We start from the raw sequence: 14,300 nt of genomic DNA, 5'->3' as shown, positions 1-14,300 counted from the left end.
CTGAATTCATATGAAATGTCTCTTCAATTCTTATTCATGTGATGGATTTTCCTAATATTACACCTTCACTATATAAAATCCTTGGTATAAACTATATTTGCTCTTAGTGGATTATTTTTAATGTAACTTAATATTCTGTTGAGCATCTTTGCACCTATGTTTTTAAGTGAGATTAGTTTATATAGTTGTGGGTAGAGGGCCAGTGCTATCTTTAATTTTTTGTTTTAGCTTTAGAATTATGCTTACATTGTAAGCTTTGCCTGCCCACCTGTCTTCCTTCACTTATTTCTGTCTTTTGGTATGTTCCGGAATAATTTATATAGCATTAGAGTGAGCCTTTTCCTCAAAGCACTGTTTAAAACCATCTTCTTCTAGAGTTTGGTTGTTGGCCAGGTGTGGTGGCTTGCACTGGTAATCCCAGCACTTTGAGAGGCTGAGGTAGGAGGATTGCTTGAGCCTAAGAGTTTGAGACTAGCCTGGGCAACATAGTGAGACAAAAAAATTTAAAAATCAGCCAGGCGTGGTGTGGTGTGTGTCTGTAGTCCCAGGTACTTGGGATGCTAAGGTGGGAGGCTGCAATGAGTAGTGATTGGGCCACTGTGTTCCAGCCTGGGCAACAGTGAGACCCTGTTTCAAAAAAATATAAAAATAAAATAAATAATAGAGTTTAGTTATCTTTGTTGGTAGTTTTTATTTCTGTGCTTATTTGGAGTGGGGAGCTGCAAGGGTCATGATCTTTTGATTTTCTGTTTCTTGGTTTAATTTGGTATTCTCATTTTAAGAAGCTTTTCTGTCTCATTTTTTTTTTAAAGATGAGTAGGAAAGAATAGATTAGGTTTTTTTTCTTTTTTGTCTTTTATAATTTTGAATCATTAGAAAATGCTTATCAGTCAAAACATTCTTTATTAATCTTTATGAAAGTCAGTAAACTTTGGCCTTTTCTTAGATACATGTCAGAGAGCCAAGCATATTCTAGCTAATACCTTGTGCTTCTTACAGAGATCAGCAAGCAAAATAAGCTCATTCAAGAAAAAAAGGATAACTTGTTAAAATTGATTGCTGAAGTAAAAGGCAAAAAGCAGGAATTGGAAGTACTGACTGCAAATATCCAGGATCTTAAGGAAGAATATTCTAGGAAGAAGGAAAGTAAGTTTCCTCTTATAAACATACTGATCTAAAATGGAAAGTGGTGACGGTTCACCTTTATTAAGTACCTCTTGCCTGTTCCAGTTCATTGCTAAAAATGGATTACAGTACCGCAGGGCATAACCAGCCACTCATCTCTGCAAGATGTCATTAAAGTTAACTAACTGGGTTTTATTTTCTTTTGTCTTACTTAAAGGGCCTTCTCTTGTTATTTTTAATATAATCAGTAATAATGAAATTGATAGGAGGTTTTAATTAAGCAGAGTGAGAAATGGTGTCCCTAAATAAAATTTGCTTTGGACAAGCCATAGTGTACTTTATGCAACAAATATTTATTGACCGTACATTCTCTGCCAGGTAATGTTAAGCGTTCTTTTGATGCTGCAAAATCTCTTATGTATAAAGAACTTTCATATTCAAATGAATGCATCTTTTAGAAAGGAGCCTTGTTTGCTCACAAACTAGGTAATCTATTCTTCAAATCTGAAAATAGCAAAGTTTGTTTTGTAAATGCTTTTTCTTGTGGAGTTCTTATCCAAGTCTAAATTGTGAAATTATTTTTCTCATTACTTAGGGACTATTGTGCTACTTTAAAGTATATTTAGGGACTATTGTGCTAACTTAAAAAAAAAAAAAGAAAAAACTAAACTAGCATGAAATAAGGCTGACCTCTCATAAGAAATAGTTATGTTAAAGGAAGAGAACATTTTCCCATGAAGCAATTGGTTATCTAGAAAAAAAGCACAGTAGTATAAATGAAGTCTATTTCTATGCCAGCCATACAAATCCCTGGCCTATTTACTTATGCTACTACATAATAAAGTAAGACAAGGCTTATTCTTCTCACTATCTGTATACATTTTCCTGAGCAGTTTTTCCTTCCAACTTGAATGAACAGAAGCTTCTTTTAGCCAACTGGTAGATATAGAAACAATAAATGGAAGCAGATTTATAGGCTTGACATCATTTTATAGTTGATTTTAAGTTTAAAAAATTAACTCAGTGAGCATTAATTTGCTATTATTTAAAACATTTAATATTGTGTGTGTTTTTTAATCAGCTATTTCTACTGCTAATAAAGCGAATGCAGAGAGGTTGAAAAGGCTGCAGACATCTGCAGACTTGTATAAAGATCGACTTGGACTAGAAATTCGAAAAATTTATGGTAAGTTTGTTAATATAAATAAAATATAGGAGATTACAAAAGTATGTCTTTTCTTAAGTAGAGGAAAATTTTAAAAATATTTTCAACTAAAATAATGACCACATTAACTTTTTAGAAAATAGGAAAAAATTACAATTTTTAAATTATTCTAATGTAGCTACTGATGCTGTAGTTATTTATCATTCGGTATTTTAATAAATGTATTTTTGGCATGATTGTCAACATGCAAATAATTTTTGTTCTTCCTATCAGCATTGTATTCGGAGAATTTCCTCAGTTGCTGTAGTCTTCATGATGGTAATTTTTAAGTAGTGATGTAATAATTCATTCTATTAATATAGCATAATTTATTCAACCATTTACCTATTGTTTAGCACATATTTTGCTTCTACCAACATTTGGATTCTGCCATTTTTTTCAGTTTTAGAAATACAGTCATCCCCACTTATTCACGGTTTCTGTTACCCATGTTCAACCGTGGTCTGATGATATTAAATGGATGAGTATGGTACAATAAGATATTGTGAGAGGGAGAGAAGCTACATTAATATAACTTTTATTATAGTATGTTGTTGTAATTGTTCTGTTTTATTATTAGTTGTTGTTAATCTCTTTCTGTGCCTAATTTACAACATAAACTTTATCATAGGTATGAATGTATAGGAAAATACATAGTATGGACAGCCCCTGACTTATGATAGTTCAACTTACAATTTTTTGACTTTATAATCAGTTTATCAGGGTGTTAAATGCATTTTTGCCTTACAATGTTTTTGACTTTTGATGTGTTTATTGGCACATAATGCCATTGTAAGTCAAGGAGCATCTGTTTACATAGTGTTTGGTACTATCTATGGTTTCAGGCATCTGTTGGGGTCTTGGAACATATTTCTCCCTGGTGGATAAAGGGGGACTATTGTAAACCAGTGAGCATAGACTTTCCCATTTTCTTTGTATGGTTTTTCATAGAATTGTTTCCCAGAGAGGAATTACTAGGCTAAAACACATGAATATTTTGATGCCTGTTGCATGTATATCACATGTACATCGCTAATGTATGACAATGTCTGTTGTGTCTGGGCTTCCCAAGATCACTCTCAGGTTTGGTGATTCACTAGAAGGAATTAGCATATAGTCATATTCATAGCTAAGATTTACTGCAGCAAAAGGATACAGAACAGAATCAGCAAAGAAACAATAGCACGTGGGGCAAAGTCTACAGGAAACCTGGCACAAGCTTTCAAGAGTCCTAACCCAGTAGAGTCAAACAGGATGTGCTAATTCCTTCAGCATCAAATTGTGACAACACACGTGAAGTGTTGTCTACCAGGAAGCTCATTAGAGGTTCTGGAAGCTTATGCCTGGTTCTCCTTGGACTTTACTCCATGTACCTTTTCCCTTTGCTGATTTTGCTATATCCTTTTGCTGTAATAAATCATAGCCCTGAGTATGGCCATATGCTGCTGAGTGAATCCTATGAGTTCTCCTAGTGAATCATAAAAAAGACCACAGCAGCCAAGTTCATTCCATTTTATGGCTGAACAATGTTCCATTGTATGTGTATACTATATCCATTCATCTGTTGGTGGGCACTGGGTTATTTCCACTTTTTGGCTACTATGAATAATGCTGCTATGAACATTGGCATACAGTTATCTACTTGAGTCTCCGTTTTCAATTCTTTCAGCTCTATACTTAGGAGTGGAATTGCTGGGTCATATTGTAATTCTGTATTTAAACTTTTTGAGGATCTGCCAAACTGTTTTTCACAGAGGCTGTACCATTTTACATTTCTACCAGCAATGTACTAGGGTTCCAGTTTCTCCACATCCTCGCCAACACTGTTATTTTCCATTTATTTATTTGCCATCCTACTGGGTATGAAATGGTATCTCATTGTAGTTTCGGCTTGCATTTACATAATGACTAATGATGTTGAGCACCTTTTTGTGTACTTAATGGCCATTTTTATATATTCTTTGGAGAAATGTCCTTTCAGATTTTTTGCCCATTATTGAATTGGGTGGTTTTTAGTTGCAGGAGTTTTAAATACATTCTATGTATTCAACCTTTATCAGATAAATGATTGCAAATATTTTCTCCCATTCTTTAGGTTGTCTTTTCCTTCTCTTGATAGTGTTCTTTGAAGGACAAAAGTTTTTAATTTTAACAAAGTCCAATTTATCTAGTTTTTCTTTTGTTGACTGTATTTTTGATGTCACATTGAAACTATAATATATTTTAAAACGAATTTGTAACTTCTGCATTTGGAAATGTTGGTTACATGACTGTATATACTTAGCAGTGCAGATATTGAGCAAAGATGGAGTAAGAAAGGGTATCTCCATTGAAAGCTTTGACACACTAAATAGTTTAATCTCTTTTCAGGTGAGAAATTGCAGTTTATTTTCACTAATATTGACCCTAAGAATCCTGAGAGCCCATTTATGTTTTCCTTGCATCTCAATGAAGCAAGGGACTATGAAGGTATGTACTAATATCTCCTAACTGGTATTTAAGATTGGCGTTCCAAAATGTTATTTCAATCAGCATATAAAGTAATATGGAGGAAAGTAATAGCTCCAGACTCTATTGCTTCCTTTTTCAGTCTTGCTTCTTGGAGTATAGTCTTCTAAAGGAAGTGAATATAGTCTTGATTTATAGATATTGTCTAAGATCCTTAATAAGTAGCATCTCTTCAGGATGGCACAGTGCCACAGTGTCTGAACAATCTAAAAACAAAGATCATTGCATTTATGTGCAAATATGAATTGTCCTTTTAGATAACTTTTTTAAAAGGTGAAGCTTTAAAGAAAATGGCTGCTTAAATGTGAATATTAGAATTTATCCAAGTAGATGATTTTAAAATCAAATGTAAAGTCACCAGAATTTAACAATTTATTTTCCCAAAAATACATTTTTGAAATACGAATCCTGCAAATCTCACACATTGATAATAAAGGTTAGTTACTGATTCTGCAGCTGGCCAAAAGGCCTTTGATTTATAAGGAATATATATCATTGATAATAATGTGAACAAGAAGAGAATAGAAATATATTTATCTCTTGTTTATTCTTCTAATGCCCCTGTACAAGTAATCCTTAATTTATTGGAATTCATAAAAATGGTTCTCAGCTCATTACACCTATGCTATCATCTTAAAGCCTTTGTAGCTGACAGACACTCAGGTGAACTGCTGAGCTGGCACAGCGCTGTGCCCTGGTGACTCAGTTCCTATTTCTGGGGAATTTATATTTTGAGAATCTGATTTCTTATACAGATGTTTGGGTTTTTTTCTCTCTAGATAAATATCTTCCAATCTAATTAGTGCTAGATTTTAAAAAGCAAGCCCCAAAAACCTCTTATCTAGCTTTTCAATTTTCTCTAAATTGGATATTCTCTTATGGTATAATCTGATAGTACATGATAGTATATTAAAATAGAATATACAGGATACATTTTGGACCAGATGCCCTTTGCTGTTGTTTCTCTGCTGTGGTCATGGACCTTGTTTCCTAAGCAATCTGTACAAGAGAGCTGGAAATCTGATAATGGGTGAATTTCTTTTCCTTTGACCACCTTCACTGGAGACTTCCCAGTATACCAGCTGGTACAACTACATACAAGGACAATACTGTTATTCGTGACTTTGAGTCTCATTTGATTAATAGTCCCTGTAAATACCACTCTTGGAATAGCAACCACATTTTCTAATGCCTGCCACTTCACTTGGAAAATTCTAGATATTTCTTTCATAATTGTAAGTTATTAAGGCTGGGCATTGAAAACTTCTTTTTTCAGGCTGGGCATGGTGACTCACGCCTGTAATCCCAGCACTTTGGGAGGCAGAGGCAGGCGGATCACTTGAGGTCAGGAATTCAAGACTAGCCTGGGTAACATGGTGAAACCCTGCCTCTACTGAAAATACAAAAGTTAGCTGGACATGTTACCTATAATCCCAGCTACTCAGAAAGCTGAGGCAAAAGAATTGCTTGAAGCCAGGAGGCAGAGTTTGCAGTGAGCTGGGATCTCACCACTGTACTTCCAGGCTTGGTGACAAATCAAGAATCTGTCTCAAAAAAAAAGAAAATTGTTCCTTTTTTTTTTTTTTTAATTCCAGTGGTCAGAAATGAAAAGTCAGTCAGACCAAAGTTTTGCAGATAAAAATGACTTAACAGTTTTAAAAAAAAGTTTAAATAGTTAAAACAAAATATATAAGTTTAAGACGATGGGCAGGGTCATTCTGTGTCACTAAACTCTTCGATCCTTGAGTGCCATCTGTTCAAATTTAAAGCAAGATTATAGTACTTAGGATTTGAATATTTAGAGATTAAACGAAGGAAAGGTCCAAAAGATATTTGGCATAGGAAAATCAAGTGTATCCTTTTTTGCTCAAAGAATTTCATTAAGATGGAATTGACATTCAAACCAGATGAGAACATCTAGATTAGAAATACTTCTCTGCCATAAAAAAACTCATTCTAATTGTCTTTGATTTCTTTTTTTTTTTCTAGTGTCAGATAGTGCCCCTCATCTTGAGGGCCTAGCAGAATTTCAAGAGAATGTAAGGAAGACCAACAATTTTTCAGCTTTTCTTGCCAATGTTCGGAAAGCTTTTACTGCCACGGTTTATAAGTAACGTACAAATAGTGTATATAAAAACGGTTTATTTTTCTTCTCTATTACATATCTCTTTTTTTTCTTGTTTTTATTATTATTATACTTTAAGTTTTAGGGTACATGTGCACAATGTGCAGGTTTGTTACATATGTATACATGTGCCATGTTGGTGTGCTGCACCCATTAACTCGTCATTTCATTAGGTATATCTCCTAATGCTATCCCTCCCCCCTCCCCCAACCCACAACAGTCCCCGTTGTGTGATGTTCCCCTTCCTGTGTCCATGTGTTCTCATTGTTCAGTTCCCACCTAGGAGTGAGAATATGTGGTGTTTGGTTTTTTGTCCTTGCGATAGTTTGCTGAGAATGAGGGTTTCCAGCTTCATCCATGTTCCTACAAAGGACATGAACTCATCCTTTTTTATGGCTGCATAGTATTCCATGGTGTATATGTGCCACATTTTCTTAATCCAGTCTATCACTGTTGGACATTTGGGTTGGTTCCAAGTCTTTGCTATTGTGAATAGTGCCGAAATAAACATACATGTGCATGTGTCTTTATAGCAGCATGATTTATAATCCCTTGGGTATATACCCAATAATGGGAGGGCTGGGTCAAATGGTATTTCTAGTTCTAGATCCCTGAGGAATCGCCACACCGACTTCCACAATGGTTGAACTAGTTTACAGTCCCACCAACAGTGTAAAAGTGTTCCTATTTCTCCACATCCTCTCCACCACCTGTTGTTTCCTGACTTTTTAATGATCGCCATTCTAACTGGTGTGAGATGGTATCTCATTGTGGTTTTGATTTGCATTTCTCTGATGGCCAGTGATGATGAGCATTTTTTCATGTGATTTTGGCTGCATAAATGTCTTCTTTTGACAAGTGTCTGTTCATATCCTTCGCCCACTTTTTGATGGGGTTGTTTGTTTTTTTCTTGTAAATTTGTTTGAGTTCATTGTAGATTCTGGATATTAGCCCTTTGTCAGATGAGTAGGTTGCAAAAATTTTCTCCCATTCTGTAGGTTGCCTGTTCACTCTGATGGTGGTTTCTTTTGCTGTGCAGAAGCTCTTTAGTTTAATTAGATCCCATTTGTCGATTTTGGCTTTTGTTGCCATTGCTTTTGGTGTTTTAGACATGAAATCCTTGCCCATGCCTATGTCCTGAATGGTATTGCCTAGGTTTTCTTCTAGGGTTTTTATGGTTTTAGGTCTAACATGTAAGTCTTTAATCCATCTTGAATTAATTTTTGTATAAGGTGTAAGGAAGGAATCCAGTTTCAGCTTTCTACATATGGCTAGCCAGTTTTCCCAGCACCATTTATTAAATAGGAAATCCTTTCCCCATTGCTTGTTTTTGTCAGGTTTGTAAAAGATCAGATGGTTGTAGATATGTGGGATTATTTCTGAGGGCTCTGTTCTGTTCCATTGGTCTATATCTCTGTTTTGGTACCAGTACCGTGCTGTTTTGGTTACTGTAGCCTTGTAGGATAGTTTGAAGTCAGGTAGCGTGATGCCTCCAGCTTCGTTTGGCTTAGGATTGACTTGGCAATGTGGGCTCTTTTTTGGTTCCATATGAACTTTAAAGTAGTTTTTTCCAATTCTGTGAAGAAAGTCATTGGTAGCTTGATGGGGATGGCATTGAATCTATAAATTACCTTGGGCAACATGGTCATTTTCATGATATTGATTCTTCCTACCCAGGAGCATGGAATGTTCTTCCATTTGTTTGTATCCTCTTTTATTTCATTGAGCAATGGTTGTAGTTCTCCTTGAAGAGGTCCTTCACATCCCTTGTAAGTTGGATTCCTAGGTATTTTATTCTCTTTGAAGCAATTGTGAATGGGAGTTCACTCATGATTTGGCTCTCTGTTTGTCTGTTATTGGTGTATAAAAATGCTTGTGATTTTTGCACATTGATTTTGCATCCTGAGAGTTTGCTGAAGTTGCTTATCAGCTTAAGGAAATTTTGGGCTGAGACGATGGGGTTTTCTAGATATACAGTCATGTCATCTGCAAACAGGGACAATTTGAGTTCCTCTTTTCCTAATTGAATGCCCTTTATTTCCTTCTTCTGCCTGATTGCCCTGGCCAGAACTTCCAACACTATGTTGAATAGGAGTGGTAGGAGAGGGCATCCCTGTCTTGTGCCGGTTTTCAAAGGGAATGCTTCCAGTTTTTGTCCATTCCATATGATATTGGCTGTGGGTTTGTCATAGATAGCTCTTATTATTTTGAGATACATCCCATCAATACCTAATTTATTGAGAGTTTTTAGCATGAATGGTTGTTGAATTTTGTCAAAGGCCTTTTCTGCATCTATTGAGATAATCATGTGGTTTTTGTCTTTGGTTCTGTTTATATGCTGGATTATGTTTATTGATTTTCGTATGTTGAACCAGCCTTGCATCCCAGGGATGAAGCCCACTTGATCATGGTGGATAAGCTTTTTGATGTGCTGCGGGATTCAGTTTGCCAGTATTTTATTGAGGATTTTTGCATCAATGTTCATGAAGGATATTGGTCTAAAATTCTCTTTTTTGGTTGTGTCTCTGCCAGGCTTTGGTATCAGGATGATGCTGGCCTCATAGAATGAGTTAGGGAGGATTCCCTCTTTTTCTATTGACTGGAATCGTTTCAGAAGGAATGGTACCAGCTCCTCCTTGTACCTCTGGTAGAATTCGGCTGTGAATCCATCTGGTCCTGGACTGTTTTTGGTTGGTAAGCTATTAATTATTGCCTGAATTTCATAGCCTGTTATTGGTCTATTCAGAGATTCAACTTCTTCCTAGTTTAGTCTTGGGAGAGTGTATGTGTCGAGGAATTTATCCATTTCTTCTAGATTTTCTAGTTTATTTGCATAGAGGTGTTTGTAGTATTCTCTGATGGTAGTTTGTATTTCTGTGGGATCGGTGGTGATATCCCCTTTATCATTTTTTATTGCGTCTATTTGATTCTTCTCTCTTTTCTTCTTAATTAGTCTTGCTAGCTGTCTATCAATTTTGTTGATCTTTTCAAAAAGCCAGCCCCTGGATTCATTGATTTTTTGAAGGGTTTTTTGTGTCTCTATTTCCTTCAGTTCTGCTCTGATCTTAGTTATTTCTTGCCTTCTGCTAGCTTTTGAATGTGTTTGCTCTTGCTTTTCTAGTTCTTTTAATTGTGATGTTAGGGTGTCAATTTTGGATCTTTCCTGCTTTCTCTTGTGGGCATTTAGTGCTATAAATTTCCCTCTACACACTGCTTTGAATGTGTCCCAGAGATTCTGGTATGTTGTGTCTTTGTTCTCATTGGTTACAAAGAACATCTTTATTTCTGCCTTCATTTCGTTATGTACCCAGTAGTCATTCAGGAGCAGGTTGTTCAGTTTCCATGTAGTTGAGTGGTTTTGAGTGAGTTTCTTAATCCTGCGTTCTAGTTTGGTTGCACTGTGGTCTGAGAGACAGTTTGTTATAATTTCTGTTCTTTTACATTTGCTGAGGAGTGCTTTACTTCCAAGTATGTGGTCAATTTTGGAATAGGTGTGGTGTGGTGCTGAAAAAAATGTATATTCTGTTGATTTGGGGTGGAGAGTTCTGTAGATGTCTATTAGGTCTGCTTGGTGCAGAGCTGAGTTCAATTCCTGGATATCCTTGTTAACTTTCTGTCTCGTTGATCTGTCTAATGTTGACAGTGGGGTGTTAAAGTCTCCCATTATTATTGTGTGGGAGTCTAAGTCTCTTTGTAGGTCACTCAGGACTTGCTTTATGAATCTGGGTGCTCCTGTATTGGGATCATATATATTTAGGATAGTTAGTTCTTCTTGTTGAATTGATCCCTTTTCCATTATGTAATGGCCTTCTTTGTCTCTTTTGATCTTTGTTGTTTTAAAGTCTGTTTTATCTGAGACTAGGATTGCAATCCCTGCCTTTTTTTGTTTTCCATTTGCTTGGTAGATCTTCCTCCATCCCTTTATTTTGAGCCTATTTGTGTCTCTGCATGTGAGATGTGTTTCCTGAATACAGCACACTGATGGGTCTTGACTTTTTATCCAATTTGCCAGTCTGTGCCTTTTAATTGGAACATTTAGCCCATTTACATTTGAGGTTAGTATTGTTATGTGTGAATTTGATTCTGTCATTATGATGTTAGCTGGTTATTTTGCTCGTTAGTTGATGCAGTTTCTTCCTAGCACTGATGGTCTTTACAATTTGGCATGTTTTTGCAGTGGCTGGTACCGGTTGTTCCTTTCCATGTTTAGTGCTTCCTTCAGGAGTTCTTGTAAGGCAGGCCTGGTGGTGACAAAATCTCTCAGCATTTGCTTGTCTGTAAAGTATTTTATTTCTCCTTCACTTATGAAGCTTAGTTTGGCTGGATATGAAATTCTGGGTTGAAAATTCTTTTCTTTAAGAATGTTGAATATTGGCCCCCACTCTCTTCTGGCTTGTAGAGTTTCTGCCAAGAGATCTACTGTTAGTCTGATGGGCTTCCCTTTGTGGGTAACCCGACCTTTCTCTCTGGCTGCCCTTAACATTTTTTCCTTCATTTCAACTTTGGTGAATCCGACAATTATGTGTCTTGGAGTTGCTCTTCTCGAGGAGTATCTTTGTGGCGTTCTCTGTATTTCCTGAATGTGAATGTTGGCCTGCCTTGCTAGATTGGGGAAGTTCTCCTGGATAATATCCTGCAGAGTGTTTTCCAACTTGATTCCATTCTCCCCGTCACTTTCAGGTACACCAATTAGACGTAGATTTGGTCTTTTCACATAGTCCCATATTTCTTGGAGGCTTTGTTCATTTCTTTTTTATTCTTTTTTCTCTAAACTTCTCTTCACGCTTCATTTCATTCATTTCATCTTCCATTGCTGATACCCTTTCTTCCAGTTGATTGCATCGGTTACTGAGGCTTGTGCATTCGTCACGTAGTTCTCATGCCATGGTTTTCAGCTCCATCAGGTCCTTTAAGGAGTTCTCTGCATTGGTTATTCTAGTTATCCATTTGTCTAATTTTTTTTTCAAAGTGTTTTAACTTCTTTTGCCATTGGTTCGAACTTCCTCCTTTAGCTCGGAGTAGTTTGATATTCTGAAGCCTTCTTCTCTCAACTCGTCAAAGTCATTCTCTGTCCAGCTTTGTTCCATTGCTGGTGAGGAGCTGCGTTCCTTTGGAGGAGGAGAGGCACTCTGATTTTTAGAGTTTCTGGTTTTTCTGCTCTGTTTTTTCCCCATCTTTGTGGTTTTATCTACCTTTGGTCTTTGACGATGGTGACGTACAGATGGGTTTTTGGTGTGGATGTCCTTTCTGTTTGTTAGTTTTCCTTCTAACGGTCAGGACCCTCAGCTGCAGGTCTGTTGGAGTTTCCTGGAGGTCCACTCCAGACCCTGTTTGCCTGGGCATCAGCAGCGGTGGCTGCAGAAAAGCAGATATTGGTGAACCGAAAATGCTGCTGCCTGATCATTCCTCTGAAAGTTTTGTCTCAGAGGAGTACCCGGCCGTGTGAGGTGTCAGTCCGACCCTACTGGGGGTTGCCTCCCAGTTAGGCTACTCGGGGGTCAGGGACCCACTTGAGGAGGCAGTCTGCCCGTTCTCAGTTGTCCAGCTGCGTGCTGGGAGAACCACTACTCTCTTCAAAGCTGTCAGACAGGGACATCTAAGTCTACTGAGGTTATTGCTGTCTTTTGTTTGTCTGTGCCCTTCCCCCAGAGGTGGAGCCTACAGAGGCAGGCAGGCCTCCTTAAGCTGTGGTGGGCTCCACTCAGTTCGAGCTTCCCGGCAGGTTTGTTTACCTACTCAAACCTAAGCAATGGCGGGCGCCCCTTCCCCAGCCTCGCTGCCGCCTTGCAGTTTGATCTCAGACTGCTGTGCTAGCAATGAGTGAGGCTCTGTGGGCGTAGGACCCTCCAAGCCAGGTGCGGGATATAATCTCCTGGTGTGCCATTTGATAAGCCCGTTGGAAAAGCACAGTATTTGGGTGGGAGTGACCCAATTTTCCAGGTGCCGTCTGTCACCCCTTTCTTTGACTAGGAAAGGGAATTCCCTGACCCCTTGCGCTTCCCGGGTGAGGCGATGCCTCACCCTGCTTCAGCTCATGCACAGTGTGCTGCACCCACTGTCCTGCACCCACTGTCCGGCACTCCCCAGTGAGATGAACCCGGTACCTCAGTTGGAAATGCAGAAATCACCCGTCTTCTGCATCGCTCACACTGGGAGCTGTAGATCGGAGCTGTTCCTATTCAGCCATCTTGGCTCCACCTGTATCTCTTTTTAAAAGAATTCTCATCCGCTGTCTGCCTGTAGTTCTTTGGTATTTTTGTAACATTCTGTGTGGCATACTTCTTTGAATCACAGTAGTCCATCCTTATCTGTAGTTTTGCTTTCTACAGTTTCAGTTACCCACAGTCAACTGTGATCCAAAAATATTAAATGAGTAGACTGCAGGACAAGATATTTTGAGAGAAAGAAACATTTCATATACATAACTTTTATTACCGTATGTTATAATTATTCTATTCTATTATTTATTGTTGTTAATCTCTTACTGTGCCTAATTTGTAAATAAAGTTTTATCATAGATATTTATATATGGGGAAAAAATCGTCTGTCGGATTTAGCACTATCTAAGGTTTCAGACATCTACTGGGGGTCTTGTAACGTCCCCCACAGGTAAGGGAGAACTACTGTATTTTAATTAAAATCTTAGGGAAACATATAAAGTAAAATATGTTCTTTTAATTAATGAAAGATAATTAGTTTATTACTTTTTTTTTTTTTTCTGTAAATGTCAGGCATGACTAACTTATGGCGGGTACTGGGAATGGAAATTTGTTCAACCTGCACTGTGTTTCAGTGGTCTCCAAGCTTTTGGACCACTTAATATGGACTCTTAATATTAAAAAATTAAAAGGACAGGCCCAACCTAAGGTTGACAGTTTTTAATATGTACTGGGCAAAATAAACTCTACTATCTTACTATCAACCTAATGTCAAAAAAGTAAATATTTTTACCTTACACCAAGAGAGATCTATAATTAGAATAAAGGACAGTCCTTCACATCAGAAGAAAGTTGGCAGCATTTTGCTAGGATATATTTTTGAAAATCTAAATGTAGAAATTTATTAAACAGTTTCCATTTTATAATGTTTACCGTTTAATTGTGGTCCGGATATAAGTTTGTCATCTTGGGAGTCTGTTCACCACAGACTAGAGGTCAAATGTCAACTTTTTCTAGGACTTTTTTTTTTTTTTGTCGTCATCTTTTCTGTGTAAATTTGATGGCATTTAAGTATGCTAGCTGTAGTGAAAGCTACATAATACTGTTTCAGTATATCTTGAGCACACCTAAAAGCCATAGAACAATGGCTTCCTTGCCTTCAGTTGCTTATCCTGCCTTC

At 37.3% G+C, this 14,300-nt stretch overlaps 1 protein-coding gene across 4 annotated transcripts in view; it reads left to right on the top strand.

Moving 5' to 3' along the window:
• Positions 1-14,300, top strand: part of SPC25 (SPC25 component of NDC80 kinetochore complex) — a 61,413-nt gene that overhangs the window by 34,825 nt on the left and 12,288 nt on the right. For 3 of the 4 annotated variants that reach the window (XM_016949978.4, XM_063790550.1, XM_526099.7), the window contains 4 exons: positions 1,000-1,146; positions 2,207-2,311; positions 4,700-4,798; positions 6,827-7,492. In XM_016949978.4, the coding sequence (XP_016805467.3) occupies positions 1,000-1,146; positions 2,207-2,311; positions 4,700-4,798; positions 6,827-6,951 (476 nt within the window). In that variant the 3' untranslated portion in view covers positions 6,952-7,492. Of the gene's footprint in view, positions 1-999; positions 1,147-2,206; positions 2,312-4,699; positions 4,799-6,826; positions 7,493-14,300 lie in introns of those variants that run through there. The other variant, XM_016949980.4, reaches the window with a different exon arrangement.

This window comes from Pan troglodytes, chromosome 13 (assembly GCF_028858775.2).
Source record: "Pan troglodytes isolate AG18354 chromosome 13, NHGRI_mPanTro3-v2.0_pri, whole genome shotgun sequence".
Taxonomy (NCBI): Eukaryota; Metazoa; Chordata; class Mammalia; order Primates; family Hominidae; genus Pan; species Pan troglodytes.
Note: the sequence above shows the minus strand (reverse complement) of the source record. Positions and strands in the feature narration are given on the sequence as shown.